General features: G+C 40.2%; 1 protein-coding gene and 1 pseudogene across 2 annotated transcripts in view; both read left to right on the top strand.

Annotated features, from left to right (window-relative positions):
- ZNF81 (zinc finger protein 81) overlaps nucleotides 1-20685 on the top strand; it is a 71586-nt gene that overhangs the window by 31098 nt on the left and 19803 nt on the right. For both annotated transcript variants that reach the window (XM_060086992.1, XM_060086991.1), the window contains exons 3-4: nucleotides 11851-11977; nucleotides 19391-19486. In XM_060086992.1, coding sequence (XP_059942975.1) covers nucleotides 11851-11977; nucleotides 19391-19486 — 223 coding nt within the window. The remainder of the gene's footprint in view (nucleotides 1-11850; nucleotides 11978-19390; nucleotides 19487-20685) is intronic.
- Nucleotides 311-1145, top strand: LOC132482341 (caspase-3-like; annotated as a pseudogene).

Here is a 20685-nt window from a genome sequence, read left to right as displayed (position 1 = left end):
CGGTATGTTCAGGTGTTGTCAACCCAATCCATAGGTTTTAAAGTCCCTTTATTCTTTCACCCAATGGTTTTGGCAGCCGTTGGTGATTCTTGCTTTTATTAGCATTTATTAGCTGGAATACTTCTGAAAGAATAAATTTCTGTAATCAGCTATTGGTGTGTCCTGAAATGCAGTACTTAGAGGAAGGATAATCATTTTAGTGTAAAACTCAAGTAATATCTCTTTCCTGGCATATAAAACACTTCAGAGAGCAGGAACTGAGCCGAGCCCAGCCAGCCAGTGGCTGCGGCATGGGGGCTGAACATTAATAAAAGTATCCATGGAGAACACTGAAAATTCAGTGGATTCAAAATCTATTAAAACTTCAGAGACAAAGATCTTACATGGAAGCAAATCAATGAATTCTGGAATATCCTTGGATGATAGTTACAAAATGGATTATCCTGAAATGGGTTTATGTATGATAATTAATAACAAGAACTTTCATGAAAGTACTGGGATGTCGTGTCGATCTGGTACAGATGTAGATTCAGCAAACCTCTGGGAAAACTTCACGAACTTGAATACGAAATCAGGAATAAAAATGATCTTACATGTGAAGAAATTTGGAATTAATGTACAGTGTTTCTAAAGAAGATCATAGCAAAAGGAGCAGTTATATTTGCGTGCTTCTAAGCCATGGCGAGGAAGGAAAAATTTTTGGAACAAATGGACCTGTTGATCTGAAAACATTAACAGGTTTCTTCAGAGGGGACTGTTGTAGAAGTCTAACTGGAAAACCCAAACTTTTCATTATTCAGGCCTGCTGAGGCACAGAACTGGACTGTGATATTGAGACAGAAAGTGGTGTTGAGGATGACACGGCCTGTCAGAAAATACCAGTTGAGGCAGACTTCTTGTATGCATATTCTACAGCACCTGGTTACTATTCCTGGCGAAATTCAAAGGACAGATCCTGGTTCATCCAGTCACTCTGTGCAATGCTGAAACAGTACGCTCACAAGCTTGAGCTTATGCATACTCTCATTTGGGTTAACCGAAAGCTAGCGATAGAATTCGAGTCCTTTTCCACTGATTCTGCTTTTCACGCAAAGAAACAGATTCCTTGTATTGTGTCTATGCTCACAAAAGAACTGTATTTTTAATCACTAAAGAAATGGATGATTTTTTAAAAATTTGTATGCCAAGTGAGGAAACGGTGTAACTGATACTATATTTTCCTCTGTCATTTAAATCTAATCTAATCCCCCAGGTGATACTTGGAAACATGTCACTTTCATAGCAATAAAACTACTATGAAGCTACCTCAGACACAATCAGGTAGTTGAAATTGAATTTAAGAATAAATAAAAATGGATAGTGGTACAGTCATTATGAGAGGATTGTAAATTAACAGCTCTCATAATTAGCAAGTTTTAGTGCTTTTGCTATGCTACAGATTTTCAAGGAATTATGGAAAAAGTTAAACATTGCAGTAATGTATTTCATTGATATGGATATGTTGTTGTATCAGAGAATGTGTTATGTTTTTTGTCAAACTATAGAAATAATGATGTGGAATAACGTATCCTAGAAATTGGTGGTCCCTGTGCGTGGTCAAAGGCTCGAAGACTTTGATCTTAGAATTACTATTTGGAGATAAGACAATGGTATTTTTACATCACTTCTCTGAGCACATGGTTTTGTGATGCATGTCTTTGTTGTTAAAAGAAAAAATCATGTTTAGTACTGAAAAAGGAACTAAATGTTTTAATTGAAAATGTGTGAGAAAACTTAAGTTGACGCTCTCAAGGTTAAATGCAACATTAATAGAGGGAGACAGAGTTAGGACTATAAGTTCTGAAATGCAACTCTTCCCACTAGCTGCTGGGCCTCGCATTCCCACAGAACATCTGAAGGGCTCTTACGTCAAAACCTCAAACTTGGATCACACTGATAGCAGCGTGAATTGAAGAAACTCTGTAAGAACATAGTAAAATACAACTTGCAGAATACACAGTGAGGTGTAAGGAAGAAACAGTAAATCAAGCATCTGGGCACTCAGTAATTAGAAGATAGTTTGAGCTTGAACAGGGACACGGCACAGCCTATGTGATGAAGGCAGAGGCATAGACTGTGGCTTCAGGAAAAGGAATGCTGGCTAATTATCTTCATAGGTACTGGTGTGCGTGGAGGATGCTCCCGAGGCAAGAAGCTCCAAGAAAGTGAACCAAATCAAACTTCTGAAATGGAAATTTTCCAAAGATGGTGAGAGTCATAATAAAAATCATAGCACTCTTTCTTTTAATTTTTCAAAGATGGCTTTTAACTGGATGTTAAATGAAATTCTTATCTGCCTTTTTGTAGATAGCACATCATATAAAATACACTTAGCACCACTACCAATGTAACGGATACACTGAATAACAGTTCACTTCTCACTTTACACTGACGGGGGAGAAGGGCTGCGGTTGTCAGCCTGTCAGAAATTAATGCTTAAGTGTATGAATTGGAATACGATTTACAAGAGGCTTGGAGTGTTGTTGGGGGAAAATACTGAGGTTTCTCTTTCCCCTTCAAGGTTAACAAGTGCTCAGTGACCTTTACAGACTGCACGCAGGCATGGGTGTGCCCATGTGTGCACTTGGCCACCAAGCTTTGGCCGGGAACTGAAATACTCCTGAAGAGCAAATCCTGGACTCCTTCTAGAACGCCCCTTTCTGCCATCCATGAATGTCAGCCCATAAAAGCAATTTCATTAGCATTTCCTCATTTTCCAATATAAGCCAGTGAGTGTGGCCTGATAATATGGGCCCTCATCCATCCTTTGCAGAGTATGGGAAAAATCATAGCACTCTTTGTAGTAAAATTTTTCAGCATGTTAAGTTGTATTCTGTTGACATTTACAATCAAAGGAGAATGATACTGTTATGATCATATACTGTTCTCTGAAATGAAAGGACCATGGCACCCAGGACTTCATCAGTCATCCAGTCTTCCCTCCTTTGGTGCCAGGGAAACTGAAGGCCAGAGAGGAGAAGCAGCACAGCCCCCAGCCAGGGAGGCCTGGCTCCGAGCCTTCTAGCTCAGGAGGTGTTGAGCTGTCCCTGCATCGCTGTATCCTGCTGATTTTCAGTCTGACATTTCCTGTGAGCTTTCTTTTTCTTTTTTTTCTTTAAAGCAATATTTATTACTAGAGTTATTTCATAATATTAGAGAGCCAATTTAAACAAAACAATATAAAAATTTTATATCTGTACACAGCTAATAACATAGCCTCAAGATAATAAAACATAAACTGAGAAAAAAAAGAGAAATAATCAAATACATACTCATAGTGGAAAATTTAACATACCTCTTTCAATTACTGAAAGAAAAAACAGGCAAAAATTCAGTAGATATAAAAGACCTGAACAACATAATTAATGAACTTGAGCCAACAAAAATATATAGAGCACTGTAACCAACAACTTCTGGGTACATATTCTTTTCAAGAGCACAAGGAATGATTACAGAAATAAACCACATGCTGTGCAATAAAGTTTTTAATATGTCATTTTTAATTATCATTCAGCTAAAAATATTTTTAAATTTCCTTTTTTTCGTCCCATGAATTATTTAGAATCCTGTGAGCTTTCTTTTGCTAAAAGAAAGGAACTCACATTTATAAATGAGAGCTATTTGTTTTGACTATGTCTGTAACTTTTTCTAAGTAAATGAAGCATGTAGTAGTATCTTAAGGTGTGTTCCTGTGTGGCAGTTTTATAAAAAATTTGTTATTATGAATTTTTATTCCCAAATATAAATTTTAACTTAAAAAAAACCACTTCAGTGGTGATCTATTACTAAAAGAATTCATACTATTTCATGATCAGACTCCAGCTTACTTCCTTGGATTTTTTTTTCTCATAATTGCCTCCTTGACATATAATCTCTCCTTTTCACAAAGCTGTTTGCTCTTTCCTTAATTACTGTGTATTTTCCTGTCTCCACACCAATCTCTTTGTCTTTTCTGGAAAACATTTTCCCCCACTTATCTCTATCACACTTATTTTTTCCAGGATTCAGTTTAAACTGTACCAGCTCTATGGAACCTAAACCCACATCCCCAGTAGAATCGACTGTTTTCTCTTTGGGGCCCACATTGTACCCTGAATATATTTATAATATGCACTTTTTTGTGTGTTTTTTGAAATGAGTTATATTTGAACTACATTGAATTGCCCAGATCTTAAATGGTATAGTTTAATGAATTTTGACAAATATGTATACCCATCACTCAAATTAAAATATAGACCATGTCCATCTCCCTTGAAGGTTCCCGCTTAATCAGTCAATATCCTCCCCCTGAGGCAACCATTGTTAATATTTTTAATCCCTATAGATTAGCTCTGCTGGTCCTTTTTTTTTTTTTTTTGCGGTACGCGGGCCTCTCACTGTCGTGGCCTCTCCCGTTGCGGGGCACAGGCTCCGGACGTGCAGGCTCAGTGGCCATGGCTCACGGGCCCAGCCGCTCCACAGCATGTGGGATCTTCCCGGACCTGGTCACGAACCCGTGTCCCCTGCATCGGCAAGCGGACTCTCAACCACTGTGCCACCAGGGAAGCCCTCTGCTGGTCCTTGATTGTCATATAAATAGAATCATATGGTTTGTGTTTGGCTCTGTGTTTGGCTTCTATTTGTAAATTTTTGAGAGTCATCCAGGTTGTTGGTTCTACCAGTAGCTCTTTCTTTTTCATTGCTGAATATTCAATTATATGAATATACTATAATTTGTTTATGCATTTACCTGCTGATGAACATTTGGAATGTTTCTAGTTTTTTTATCATGATAAATCCTGCTATAAATATTCTTGTGGAATTTTTCTGAGGATATATTGTTGTCATTTCTTTTTAGTATCTACCAAGGAATGGAATTGCCAGATTACAGGCTGGTGTATATTTAACTTTATTAGAAACTGCCAAACCAGGGACTTCCCTGGTGGGGCAGTGGTTAAGAATCCGCCTGCCAATGCAGGGGACACAGGTTCGATCTCTGGTCCGGGAAGATCCCACATGCCGTGGAGCAACTAAGCTTGCGTGCTACAACTAATGAGCCTGCGTGCCCTAGGGCCCACGTGCTGCAACTACTGAGCCCGCATGCTTTAGAGCCCACGTGCCACAACCACTGAGCCCGCACGCCTAGAGCCCATGCTCCACAACAAGAGAAGCCACCACAATGAGAAGCCCGCGCACCACAACGAAGAGTAGCCCCTGCTCACCACAACTAGAGAAAGCCCGCGCACAGCAGCGAAGACCCAACACAGCCAAAAAAAAAAAAAGAAACTGCCAAACAAGTTTCCAGAGTGATAGTTCAGTTTTACATTTCTACCAGCAATTTTTCAGTTTCTTTTTAATTTTAGCTTTGAAAGTGAGTGTATAGTGCTATCTCAGTGTAGTTTAAATTGCATTTCCCTTATAACTAATGATGTTGAACATCTTTTAATATTCTTTACTGGTATGTCTTTTTCATGTGTGTCTGTTCAAATATTTTGCCCATTTAAAAAAATTGGGTTACATGTCTTCTTTTTGCTTTGTAGGAGTTCTTTATACATTCTTAATATGGGTGTTTTGTATGCATATTGCAAATATTTTCTCCCAGTCTGTGTCTTGGCTTTTTGTTTTCTTAATGACATCTTTTTAAATTTTTTATTTTATTGAAGTATAGTTTATTTACAATGTTGTGTTCAACATTTCTGCTGTACAGCAAAGTGATTCAGTTATACATATATATTCTTTTTCACATTCTTTTCCATTATGACTTATCACAGGTTATTGAATATAATTCCCTGTGCTCTACAGTAGGACCTTGTTGTGTATCCATTCTGTATGTAATAGTTTGCATCTGCTAACCCCAAACTCCCAATCCATCCCTCCCCCACTGCCCCTCCCCCTTGGCAACCACAAGTCCATTCTCTATGTCTATGAGTTAATTACATCTTTTGATGAGCAGAAGTTTTAATTTTGATAAGGTCCCATTTATCAAAATTTTCTTTTGTGGTTGTTGCTTTTTGTACTATGTCAAGAAATCCTTCCTTGTCCCAGCATTGCCAAGATGTTCTCTTATGTTTTCTTCTGGGGCATTTTTAGTTTTAGTTTTTATGTTTAGGTCTATAATACAGCTTGAATTAATTTTTTGTTGACTTTTTCTGTCATTTGTTTTCTATTTCATTAATTTTTTTGATCTTTGCTAGTTCTTTTCTTTTACCTTCTTTGGGTTTATTTGGTCTTTTACTTTCTAGCTCCTTGAGGTTAGATTTTAGGTCATTGATTTTAGACTCTTTTCTAATATAAGCATTTAAAGCTATAAATTTCCTTTGAAATTTATCTGCTTCATGCAAATTTTGATTTTTTTTTAGTAAGCAGCCTTCTAAGTTGGCTGTCAGTGATCCCCACTTCTCGGTATTCATACCCTTGTGTAATCCACTCCCCTTTGTATGTGGGCTGGACCTAGTGACTTGCTTCTAAGAAACAGAATAAGGTAAAAGTGTTGGGATGTCACTTATGTGATTAGGTTATAAAAGACTGTAACTTCCATCTTGCTGGCACTCTCTCTCTCCGGCTCTTCTCGCTTGCTGGCTTTGATGAAACAAGCTGCCATGTTGTGAACTTCCCTATGGAGAGATCCACGTGGCAAAGGACTGAGGGCAGCCACTGGCCAACAGTCAATGAGGAACTGAGTCACTCAGTACAACAGACCTCGAGAAACTGAATGTTATCAACAACCACTTGCCTGAGCTTGGAAGTGGGTCATTCCAAGTCAGTGTTCAAGATGAACGTAGCCCTGGCCAACATCTTGATTGCAGCCTTGTGAGAGACCCCGAGTGAGAGGACCTAGCTAAGCCACACCTGGACCCCTGACCCACTGTGAGATAATGGATATTGTTGTAACTCACTAAGTTTTAGGGTAATTTGTTGTGCATCAAATAGAAAGCTAACACAGATTTTGGTACTGGGAGTAGGGTGTTGTCATAACATACCTAAAAATGTGGGAATATCTTTCAAACTTGGATGTGAGTGGAGGCTGGAAGGATTTTAAAGAGCATATTAGAGAAATCCTAAATTGCCTGAATAGACTATTAGTTGAAATTTGGACCATAGGATGCTGATGAAGGCTCAAAAGGAAGTGAAGAACATGTTTTGGAAACTGGAGGAGCTTATGTGATAGAAACTTAGCAACACTGTCATCTACAGTTATATGGAAAGTAGAGATTTGTGCCTCATGAACTTGGTGATCTATCTAATATTTCCAAGAAAAGTGTTGAAGGCATCTAGTTTCTTCTTGCGGCTTTTAGTGAAATGTGAAAGGAGATAAATTGAGAGAAAGACTGTCAAACACAAAGGATCCAGGACTTGATGGTTTTGAAAATTATTAGCCTCTGCAGATAGCACAAGATTCTAAAGTTAAGAAATAGCTCTGAAACACTATCAGGAAAATATGATCTAGAAATAAAGCAAAAGGTGTGACTATACAACCTTTTTTTAAGACCTCAGATCAGAGGACCAGAGCATTCAGCCACACAAAACTCCCCTTGAAGAGATTAAGAGTGCCTCATAGATCTCAATCAAACAAGAGGGCCTCTAGGAAGCTTAAGAGTGTTTCCCTCAGCCCTTTCAGCAGGAGTCCAAGAAAAGAATGGCTTATCTCAAAGAGATCTGTAGGTGCACTTTTCGTCTAAGGGAGTGAACCCAGTGAGATTAACAGACAACTCATAAAATTTTAGAGCAAATTATATGAACAGAAACACTACCACCTTAGACTTAAAGGGATAGAGACAATACAAAAATGGAAACAAGATGTCAGACCTTCAAAATTCTACCGGTAGGAAGCAGACTGAGAAAACTCTTCTGCTACCTTTCCTGAAATGCTACCTTTTAACCTTTCATGAAATAGGAAAGATGGCTCAGAGGGTGGGACCAAAAACACAGAGGGTAGAACCAAAAGCCATGAAGAACTTATCAAGGAATTCCTAAATTTGCCCAGCCAGATAAAACTTATTTTCTTCAGCATGTAAAAATTTTGTAGTTTGTATTCTGTATTTTGACCTCTATTTCTTCTGTTGAGCACTGAGTGGTCATTTTAATCACTATTTCCCTGTATGTAATATGTCTTTTTTTTGTTTGTGTGTTTGTTTTCTGGCTGCTTTCTTTTCTTCTTTGGTTTTCATTAGTTTGACTACAGTGTGCATAGGTGTGGTTTTCTGTGGATTTATCCTGCTTGAATCTGTAAATTTATGTCTTTTACCATATTTGGGAAGTTTCTGCGTCTTATTTTTTATATAAATTTATTTATTTACTTATTTATTTTTGTCTGCATTGGGTCTTCGTTGCTGTGTGCGGGCTTTCTCTAGTTGCGGCGAGCGGGGGCTACTCTTCTTTGTGGTGCACGGGCTTCTCATTGCAGTGGATTCTCTTGTTGCAGAGCACCACGGGCTCTAGGCCCATGGGCTTCAGTAGTTGTGGCATGCCGGCTCAATAGTTGTGGCACATGGGCTTAGTTGTTCCACAGCATGTGGGATCTTCCTGGACCAGGGCTCGAACCCGTGTCCCCTTCATTGGCAGGCGGATTCTTAACCATTGTGCCACCAGGGAAGTCCATGCCTATTATTTTTTAAAATATATTTTTCTGTCCCTTTCCCCTCTCCTGTCTCCTTCTGGTTCTCCAGTTACATGTATGTTAGATCTTTTGATATTGTCTTATCCATTCCTGGGACTGTATTATTTTCAAATTTTTTCTCTCTGCTTTTCAGACTGGGCAATTTCTGTTTGTCTGTCTTTACATTCATTAAGTCTTTCTGCTGTTAAGCCCACCTAGTGAATTTTTTAGTTCCAGATTATATTTTTCAGCTCTAGACTTTTCACTTGGTTATTTTTTTAAATTGAGGTATAATTGACATATAACATTATATTAGTTTCAGGTGTATAACATGATGATTCAATATTGTATATATTGTGAAATGATCACCACAATAAGTCTAGCTAACATCCATTACCATACATAATTACAATTTTTTTTCTTGTGATGAGAACTTTTAAGATTTACTTTCTTAGCAACTTTCAAATATGCAATACAGTATTATTAACTATAGTTACCATGCTGTATATTACATCCCCATGACTTATGTATTTTATAACTGGAAGTTTGTACCTTTTGACCCCTTCATGCATTTCACCCACCACCCACTCCTGGCTCTGGCAACCACCAACTGTTCTCTGTATCTGTGAGCTCTGTTTTTTTTTTTCTTTTTCTTAGACTCCACATATAAGTGAGATCATATGGAATTTTCGTTCTCTGATTTATTTCACTTAGCATAATGCCCTCAAGGTCCATCCATGTTGTTGCAAATGGCAATATTTCCTTCTTTTTTATAGCTGAATAATATTCCATTGTGTGTGTATATGTGTGTGTGTGTGTGTGTATACACACACACCATGTTTTCTTTATCCATTTTTCCACTTATGGGTGCTTAGGTTGATTCTATATCTTGGCTATTGTAAATAATGCTGCAGTGAACGTGGGAGTGCAGATATCTTTTTGAGTTAATGTATTCATTTTCTTTAGATAGATACCCAGAAGTGGAAGTGCTGGGTCATACCTAGTTCTGTTTTTAATTTTTTGAGGAACCTCTATCTTGTTTTCCATAGTGGCTGCACCAATTTACATTTCCACCAACAGTGCACAAGGGTTCCCTTTTTCCTGTGTTCTCACTAACACTTGTTATTTCTTGTCTTTTTGATGTTAGCCACTCTAACAGGTATGAGGTGATATCACATTGTGGTTTTGATTTGCATTTCCCTGATGATTAGTGATATTGAGCACCTTTTCATGTACATGTTGGCCATCTGTATATCTCTTTGGAGAAATGTCTGTTCAGATCCTCTGCCCATTTTTTAATCAGATTTTTTTGGGTTTTTTGCTGTTGAGTTGTATGCGTTTTTTATATATTTTGGATATTAACCCCTTATCAGATATATGATTTGAAAATATTTTTTTCCCATTCAGTAGGCTGCTGTGTCATTTTGTTGAAGGTTTCATTTGCTGTGCATAAGATTTTTACTTTGGTATATTCCCACTTGTTTATTTTTGTTTTTTGTTGCCTTTGCTTTTGGCGTCAAATCCAAAAATTCATCTCCAAGACTTATGTCAAGGAGGTTACCACCTATGTTTTCATCTAGGAGTTGTATGATTTCTGATCTTATGTTCTAGTCTTTAATCCATTTTGAGTTAATTTTTGCATGTAGTATAAGATAGTGCTCCAGTTTCATTCCTTTGCATGTGGCAGTCCAGTTTTCCCAACACCATATATTGAAGAGACTGTCCTTTCCCCATTTTATATTCTTGGCTCCTTTGTCATAAGTTAATTGACCGTATATGTGTGGGTTGATTTCTGGGCTTTCTGTTCTGTTGATCTATATATTTATTTTTATACCACAATCGAGTTACTTAATACATTCATCACCTCACAGAGTTGCTTCGTTTGTGTGTGTGTGTGTGTGTGTGTGTGTGTGTGGTGAGAACACTAAAGTTAATTTTTGTATATGGTGTGAGATGTGGGTCAGGGTTTGTTTTTTTCCTCCAAAACTCATATCCATTTGTTCCAGCACAGTTTTTTAAAAAGACTTTTCCTTTCACCCATTGAATCACTTTGGCACCTTTGTCAAAAACCAGTTGTCCATATGTGTGCAGATCTGTGTCTGGATTCTCTATTCTGTTCCATTGATATATGTGTCTGTACTTAGATCAATAGCACACTGTCTGATTATTGTAGCTTTAAAGTAAGTCTTAACATTACATAGTATAAATCCTCCATGCTAATCCTTGCTTTGTGTATTCTAGTTCCTTTGCATAGCCATATAAACTTAACATCTCCCTGTCAATTTTTACCAAAAAGTTGACAAATAATTGGCTGAACAAGTAGAAGACAAATGAGTAAAGTGATATAAAATTTCAACAGCACTCAATCAAGTTGATTTATATATTATAACTGCACCCACCAATAGCTGAATATGCATTCCTTTCCAGGGACACATGAAACGTTCTTCTGGATAGAACATATGTTGAAATCATACAGAGTATGTTTCGGACCACTATGGAATTAAATTAAAATTGGCCAAAAAAAAAGGCATCAAGAGAAAATGGCTACATTTTTGAAGACTAAATGAAAACAGCAGTAGAGGGAGCTATGTAAAGTGGAAAAAAAATGTACATGCTTCCTTCTAAAAGTTATAAAACACAAATTCCCATTAAAATGAGCAACAAAATAGGATCAAGTTCAAATCCTGTACAGAAATATTTTTACATCTTTATTGGAGTATAATTGCTTTACAATGGTGTGCTAGTTTCTGCTTTATAACAAAGTGAATCAGTTATACATATACATATGTTCCCATATCTCTTCCCTCTTGCGTCTCCCTCCCTCCCACCCTCCCTATCCCACGCCTCTAGGTGGTCACAAAGCACCGAGCTGATCTCCCTACGCTAACACATATATATGGAATTTAAGAAAAAAATGTCATGAAGAACCTAGGGGTAAGACAGGAATAAAGACACAGACCTACTAGAGAATGGACTTGAGGATATGGGGAGGGGGAAGGGTAAACTGTGACAAAGAAATATTATTTAAAAAAATGAAAGACTAAGTGTTGTACACAATGAATAGCAGAAATTTCCAATTAGATATTTGTATTCTGTACATTATGTATAAGTAGGTATTTAATAGGCATACCCTATGGGATATTATGGTAAAAATTACTAAAAACAATTTTCTATCTATCTCTTCCCTATCCCCCCATGCTGACCATGTCACCCTGAATGGGATTGTGTTGTTACAGGTGTCAGTGTCCTTTGAGGACGTGACTGTGGACTTCAGCAGGGAGGAGTGGCAGCAGCTGGATTCTACTCAAAGGTGCCTGTACCAGGACGTGATGCTGGAGAACTATAGCCACCTCCTCTCACTGGGTAAGCAGAGCCACTCTGTGAACCTACAAGGACCTTTTTATGGGTAAAATTGTGCCCCCCCCAAAGAAAATATGTTGAAGTCCTAACCCCCACTACTTCTGAATGTGACCTTATTTAGAAATAGGGTCTTTCCAGAAGTAATCAAGCAAAAACAGGGTCATTAGATGGGCCCTAATCCAATATGACTGGCATCCTTATAAAAAAGGGACATCTAGACACAGAGACACAGAAACACAGAGGGAAGGCAATGTGAAGACATACAAGGAAAAGATGACCATGTGACTGGAGTGATGCATCTATAGGACAAGAAATGCCTGAGGCCACGAGAAGCCAGGAGTGAGGCATGGAACAGTTCCCTCCCTAGCACCTTCAAAAAGAGCATGGCCCTGCTTACACCTTGATTTCAGACTTCTGGCCTTCAGAACTTCAAGACAATAAATTTCTGTTGTTCTGAGCCACCCAGTTCGTGGTACTTTGTTACAACAGCCCTAGGAAACTAGCACAGCTTTCTGTACTGGGAAGCGGGGTGCTGCCATAACAAATACCTACAAAAACCATGGAGGTGGCTTTGGAATTGGGCAATGGGTAGAGGCTGGAAAGATTTTCAGGTGCTTGATAGAAAATGTCTAGATTGCCTCAGAGAAACTGTTGGTAGAAATAGGGGTGTTAAAGGTGTTTTTGGTGAGGTCTCAGATGGAAGTGAGGAACATATAATTGGAAACTGGTGGAAAGGTGATTCTTATTATAAAGTGGCAGAGAATTTGGCTGAATTGTGTTCTCTTGGGTAGAAAACAGAAGTCGTGAGTGAAGAATTTGGATATTTAGCTGAGGAGATTTCTAAGCAAAGTGTTAAAGGCAGGGCTTGGTTTCTGCTTCATACTTACAGTAAAATGCTAGAAGAAAGAGAGAAATTGAAGAAGAAATTGTTAGTAAAAAGGAACTAGAATATGAAGATTTGAAAAATTCTCAGCCTATCCATACTGCAAAATATAAGAAGGTGTACTCTGGAAAGAGCACCAAGGGTGTGGCTGGACAACCAGTTGCTAAAAAGATTAGGTATATGATTTGTGGATCCAGTTAACTATCTCAGGAGAAACGCTGCCAGCTTGGGCTGAAGAGGACCGAGGCAGGGAAAAAGGAAGGAAGGCTGGGGTTCTGGGATTCTACAGACAGGAAACAGTCCACTAAAGCTATTTGGCTGTGAACACCCTTCAAAAAAAGGGATGAATGACCCCCAGATGGTTCAGAAGCCAGCAGGGCTGTCACTGCCATCACACACCCAGAGGGCACAGACTGGGAAGATGCAGGGTGACTGACTGTCATCTCTTTGTTTCCAGAAGGTAAGCCACCTAATTGGTTCCAGAGCTAAGAGGGCAGGGCCACCACCCAGGTGTGAGGTCGCCACATCTGATCTGAGGTCACACCTCTTAACATGCTCTCTTGAACTCTCTTCAACTGTCCCTTATGGTACTTGTTGACTATCAATTTTGAGCCAGTATTTAGCCTTAGACGGAGCTTACTGCCCACTCTGGGCACATTCTCAAGCAACATGACTCTGGGAGGACCCAGTCTCAGTGCTCCAAGGGCAGCTCCTGGCCTCACACCATCCACAGGCTGGGCCTCCATCATAAGGACTTGGGCCGCTGACAAGCAGCACTGAGAGGCAGGTGTTGCCCCTCCTTTTGTTTATGGAGGAGCCAGACACAAAAACTTACTCTTCAAGACCTTAGAAGGGATATCTCAACATATCCCACACCACTGGACCCCTAGAAATTTCACTGCGATAGAAGGCCCTTAAATTTTTGTCAAATTTATTTCCCACCTTCTGCCACACAAATGTCTTATCCATAAGTCTAGAGTAGTTGCTCCTCCTTGCTCACTAGGTCTAATGAGCATAGTATCATCCATATAATGGACTGATGTGATGTCCTGGGGAAGGGAAAGTTGATCAAGATCCCTGCAGACTAAATTATGACATAGGACTGGAGAGCTGATCTGCCTCTGAGGTAGGACAGTGAAGGTGTATAGCTGGCCTTGCTAATGGAGAGAAAACTGTTTCTGCTGGTCTTGACTAACAGGTATTGTTTTTTTAAAAAAGCATTTGCCAGATAAATAGCTACATACCCGGTATCAAGGAGTGCGTTCATTTGCTCAAGCAACAAAACCATATCTGGTGCAGCAGCTTCTGTTGGAGTCACTACCAGGTTGAGTTTGTGATAATCTACTGTCTTCTGCACAGGCCAAATAGGCACGGTGAATAGGGATGTAGTGCAACCATTACCCTGCATCCTCCAGGTCCTTGATGGGGGCAGTAATCTCTGCAGTCCTTCAGGAATGTGGTACTGCTTTTGGTTTACCATTTTCCAAGGTAGAGGCAGTTCTAGTGGCTTCCACTTGGCATTTCACACCATAAAACACCTCACTCCATAGGTCAGGAAACCAATATGGGGATACTGCCTGTTGCTGAGTATGTGTATTCCAATTATGCATTCCTGGACCAGAGAAATAACCGCAAGATGGGTTTGGGGATCCACTGAGCCCACTGTGTGTGATGGACCTGAGCGAAAACTCCATTGATCACTTCACTTTTATAAGCCCCTACGCTGTCTGCTGGGCCACAGTGATGTTTTGGGTCTTTTGGAATTAGTGTCAGTTCAGTGCCAGGGTCCAGTGATATCTGGTAAGCCTCATTGTTTTTTTCCCCAACGCACAGGTACCCTGTAAAGGGCTATAGGTCCCTTTAGGGGAGATTGGGAGAAAGGTTAGTAGTATAAATTTTTGGCAGCGTCATGGGTTCCTTCCTTCAGGGACCCAGCCTCTCCTTCATTCAAAAGTGTTCATTCCGGGTATATAAACTGGCTCAAGTCTGAGAATTGATTGAGGAGCCAGGACTCTGTGTTTTGATGTTTCAAGTTAGACTTCTGTTCACTTGACCCAGGACTCTTCTCCTCATACAGATCAAGTAAGAATTTAGTAGATTGCCCACCTATTTCTTTTCTAGGGATGTCAGGATCAACTAGCCAACCCCATAGATCTCTGTGAATTGGACTGGGTATTTTTGTTTGTTTGTTTGTTTTGGCAGCGCAGAAAGTTTGGTTTATTTCTAATGTGTATTAAAGACATGTATGCATTTTTTCTTATTTGACAGTAGTATGGTATATGAGAAAGAAGTCTAAATCTTCACCCAGCCACTTATTGAGTGAATAACTAAGCCTCTTACTGGCTATGTGATTTTGGAATTTTACCTCTCTGAGCCTCAGTTTCCTTATCTAAAGGGACTAAGAGGAGAGTTATTTTGAAGATGAAATGAATGAATTTATCTAAAGTGCCTAGGGCAGTGTCTGATACATAATGAATACTCAGTATTCTTTTATTTCCCCTTTCCTTGCTCTTAATTTGTTGATATGTCTGTCTGTGAGCAGATGAACCACTCTGTAACAGGTGTTATATTTAATGCTATTCCCCCTATTCTCATATAGTGTTAGAGAGAAGGATAGAGAGGTATAGACATATAACACATAAATATATGAGTATGTAGCATAGTTTCATAAATATCTGAAAACTGTTCTTTGCTAAATGTTCATATACTGGTTTTGTCCTGCTTTTCTTAGACTGTCCTAACTCTGCTGCCTTGAAAGAAGGTTATCTCTTAAATAATGGAACACTAAGATAAAGGTTTGTTTTGAAAGATGTCTGAAGTCTAATGAGTAGGAGGATGAATTAAAACAGTATTATAAAAACTTCTACTCTTATGTGTGAATCGGACTTTTCTGATTACTGCTTTGACCCTGTGGTAACCGCATCCACCTTGCCTTTGACAACTCAATGCCTCCGTTTGGCCCCTGCCACCCCAGGATCCAATTACTCCCATTGCATTTAGGTTTCCCAGTTCACTGGCAGAAGTTCCCACTGAAATTTCTGACCTACAGCAAAGAGCAATCACAGGTTACCTGGGGCCCCTTCACAAATTTATTAGTCACAGTCATCCTGACAGGTGTGTCTCTGGACCCTCCCAGTGTGAGTGAGCAGACCTTCCACGATAAATCCACTCTAACATTCCAATCTCCCTAAGCCTTTGGATGCCTTCCTCTGTAGTACACCAAAGTAGTCCTGGCAATTCAGCTGCATTTAGTGTGGGCCATGTTTTGGTCCATGTTTCAACCAACCAGCCAAACACACTGTTTCAGCCCTTCCTAACCCCTCAAGTGGCAACATTACATTCAGAATCTGCTTAGTGTACACATATCAATAATTTTGGCCTGATCCAACTTTATGTTCTTTCCGTTATCCCACACTCTTAATATCCATTTCCACACATATTCCCCCAATTTCTGCCGTATAGATTGGACAAATCATGCAGTTCTTTTGGAGTATCTCACACCTCCTCATGGGTCACACTCTGTACCTCACCCTTGGGCCTTGATGAGACTTAAGTCTAGTTATAGGTCTGGAAGCAAAGAAGGGTGGTAGGCATAGGTCCTGAGGGGAACCAGCAGTACCTTACAAGGCAAGTCCCTCAGGGGAGCTCACTGCAGGCTCCTCTGGCAGAGGAGGGTTAAACTTCTCAGTTGAGGGTAAAAGGGCTGCTTCTACTGGCAAAGACTCATCTGAATTTAGAAGTTCAGTGTCCTCATATGTCTCCATTCCAGTTTTCAGGATCCTGTTCCTTCCTCATCAATGCTCTCCTTTAACAGCAGACACTCTGTGAGGTTGGGAATTCAATTTGTGTTGTAATTTAGCCACTCACAGGATGAGACTCTGGGTTTGGTTTTCAGCCATCTCAGCTCTGCAGCTACAGGAGCTAAGGGTTACTTTCAGGACAGACAGAGAAATTTTCAGGTCACTTATGCGATGCATGATCTGGAAAATCAAATCCCTGAGCTCATCCTTTTCTTTCCCCACTTCATCCAGCACAATTAGGAGCAACCAGGCAATCTTATTATACTTGGAAGTTTGACAAAAAATTCCAAGGTATCAAATACAAGGTTATCCAGAACCTCACTTCTTATAAGCATTTGATTAGGAGTATCCAGTGTTGATATTTTGGATATCTCTATTGCCATGTCACACCAGGGACTATTAGTGCCCTCCTTACTACTGAAATAGAGTCATTAGTGCTTTTGAATCTAATCAGAATAAGGAACCAATTCCAGAAATCCCATAACTAATTCAGAAAACCCATCCTTGAGATTCTGTTCCTCTAGAGCCACTCTCAGTACCAAACTCTGTATTATGGTTCTGCAGAGAAATAGAACCAATAGGATACGGGTATATACATATAGAGAGTATACACATACATGCATGCGCACGTGTGTACATAAATACAGAGTAGGGGGAGAGATTTATTTTAAGGAACCAGCTCACCCAGTTGTGGGGACTGGCAAGCCTGAAGGGCAGGCCAGCAGGCTGGAAATTCAGGTGAGTTGATGTCGAACTTTTGAATCTGAAATCCACAGGGCAGGCCACGGACTGCAATCTAGGCAGATTTCTTATGTCGCAGTCCTGAAGCAGAATTCCTTTTTCCACTACCCCGTTCTTTGCTCCCTTTGCTCTCAGCAAGCACCTCAGCTGGTTGTGGTTTTTTACCAAGTGGGATGACCCAAAACTTTATTCCTGAAGGGTCTGGCCTATTAGTAGTGCTGCCTGAGTTGAATTGTTGTAGTTTTCCATTGACTTTAATCACAGGGCTTGATAGTATGCCTTATGGGGTCTCCTGTATTCTAGACATACTCTTCTTTACCTCCATCATGATACAGCAGTCCAATTTCCCCTTGGTAGTCAAGATCAACCACCGCAGCCAGCACAGTAACTCCCTTCTTTGCCTGTTGATTCAGAGGCATGAAAAGACCAAGATGTCCAGGTGGCAGACTTAATTTCCAGTTCAATGGAATCATTGTTGTGTCTCTCGGTGGAAGTGTTCCTCCCTTTGGAACTGAAACGTATAGAACAGCAGAGCATAAGCTTGCCGGTACAGGAAGCAAAATTTTTGCTAATGGGTCACTAGTGGTAATAGTAAGTGGTGCCGCTCCTGGCCCGGGGCCGAGTGGGTGGGGCTACCACCCTGGTGGGCTTGGAGGACAGAGTGTTGTACCAATGAGAATTATTGTGAAGCCTTAAAATCTAATGGAATTTGCCCTGCTAAGTTTCAGACTTGCTTGAGACCTCCCATCCCTTTTTTTTTTTTTTTTTTTTTTTTTTGCCGTACGCTGGCCCCTCACTGTTGTGGCCTCTCCTGTTGTGGAGCACAGGCCCCGGACGCGCAGGCTCAGCGGCCATGGCTCACGGGCCTAGCCGCTCCGCAGCATGTGGGATCTTCCCGGACCGGGGCATGAACCCATGTCCCCTGCGTCGGCAGGCGGACTCTCAACCACTGCGCCAGCAGGGAAGCCCTCCCATCCCTTTTTAAATTCTAATTTCTCCCTTTTGGAATGGGAGTATCTATCCTCTGCCTGTTCTACCACTGTATTTTGGAAGCAGATAACTCATGTGTTTCCACAGGTTTGCATGGAGAGGAATGTTGTCCCAGAATGACTCATACTCAAGTCTCACCTGTAAGATTTGGATGATTTAGATGATGTGATTTGAGACTTTGAGTTGACGTTTAGATGAGATTTTAGACATAAGAGTTGATGCTGGGATGATTAAGACTTTGGGGGATACTGGGATGGGGTTAGTGTATTTTGCACATGGGAAGGACATGAATTTTGGGGCATCAGAGGGCCGGCCCTTATGGGTTGAATTGTGTCCCCTCAAAAAAAGATATGTTGAAATCTTAACCCCCAGTACCTCAGAATGTGCCCTTATTTGCAAGTAGTAATCTTTACAGAGGGGATCAAGTTAATACAAGGTCATTGGTGTGGGCCCTAATTGAGTGGTATCCTTACAAAAAAGGGAAATTTGGGCACTGAAATAGGCACACACAGAGGGAAGACAATGAGAAGAGATGCACAGGGAGAAGACAGCCATGGGACTGGAGTAAAATGCGTTTACAAGCCAAGGAGTGCTAAAGATTCTTGGCAAGCACAAGTGCTAGAAGATGCAAGGAAGGATTCTCCCCTATATCTGCCAGAGAGAACATGACCCTGCTAACACCTTGATTTGAGATTTCTAGCCTCCAGAAATATGAGACAATACCTTCCTATTGTTTTAAGCCACCCAGTTTTCAGTACTTTGTTAGAGCAGCCCTAGGGAACTAACACAGAACCTCAGAGAGGCTGCTTCCATCCTTGGCTGCTGAGTGCTCTGGGGCATCTGAAGTGTGTGATGGTGTCATCCTTGATTGGTCTGAGATTCTTCAGTCCCTTTGCACCTTTGCGCTTATTACCCTTTTCCCAATGAAACGTGGTCACTTTTCCAAAGAACAAATGGAAAGCAATTAGCTGGACCCCATTTTCTATCATTTCCTGTTAACAGGGTGTGAAATTCCCAAGCCAGAGGTCATCTTCAAGTTGGAGCAAGGAGAGGAGCCTTGGACGTTGGAGGAGGAAACCCCACATCAGAGCTGCTCAGGTGAGCGAGTGTGATCCGAGCAGAAGGGAGACATGGAAATACTTGAGGCTGATACTTTTAAAAGGCTATGATTGCTACCCTTCTTTTTTTTAAACATCTTTATTGGAGTATACTCCAATTGCTTTGCAATGGTGTGTTAGTTTCTGCTTTATAACAAAGTGAATCAGCTATACATATACATATGTTCCCATATCTCTTCCCTCCCTCCCACCCTCCCTATCCCACCCCTCTAGGTGGTCACAAAGCACCGAGCTGATCTCCCTGTGCTATGTGGCTGCTTCCCACTGAAGGTTCAAAACTTTAGAAACTTCTTGAAAATAGATAACATTGGCCTCTCTGGTACCAAATTGCTCTCTCCCTTTATTTCCCTTACTGTTATCAACTGTCTTCTTGGCTTGGCTTTCCTCCAGGAGAATTGCTGCAATATGTATAGTCTCGATCATATGACAGGCTTCCTCAGTATGGATCTGGTTTTCTTGGATATTCTCTCCTTCCATCACATTTTTATGCTTTAGTACCGAAACCCCACTCCCAGGGTCTTAGATCCTTATCATATACATTCAGGTTTTAATGGATTTTCCATCTTTGAAGATCAGTTGGTTGCCTCACTCCTGTTCTCCCTGGTGCCCTTTCACCTTCTTCTCCATCTCATTTTCATCTTCTCACTCTAAGATACCAATAAACTGTCATCACCTCAACCAGCCTCACCTTCTTTTCTCTTTGTAGGTATTGCCTTTAGATTCCTCACGTCTCTCCACCTTCCCTATCTCACGCCTCTCTCCCATCTTCTGACTTTATGATCACTGTCACCTAGCATTTTTTTCTTTTAAAATCAGCTTTATTAAGGTATAATTTACATACCATAAAATGTATCCATTTTAGGAGTACGGTTTGCTGAGTTTTGACAAAGGTACACACTGATATAAGCACCACCCCAATTATGACATATTACATTCTATCACAGAGAATGCACCTTCATGCCCCTTGAAGTTAATACTCAACACCACTTCGGCCCCAGGCAATCATTGGCATGCTTTTTGTTATTATAGATTAGATTTGTCTTTATTAGGGTTTCATATAAATGGAATCATACTGTATATACCCTTTGGGGTCTGACTTTATTTGTTCAGCATAATGATTTTGCAATTCATTCATGTTATTGAGTGTATCACTAGTTTGGAATACTATTGCGTGGTATG

Source organism: Mesoplodon densirostris, chromosome X (genome assembly GCF_025265405.1).
Source record: "Mesoplodon densirostris isolate mMesDen1 chromosome X, mMesDen1 primary haplotype, whole genome shotgun sequence".
Classification (NCBI taxonomy): domain Eukaryota; kingdom Metazoa; phylum Chordata; class Mammalia; order Artiodactyla; family Ziphiidae; genus Mesoplodon; species Mesoplodon densirostris.
The sequence above is the reverse complement of the archived record's forward strand: the minus strand, read 5'-3'. Positions and strand labels throughout refer to the sequence as shown.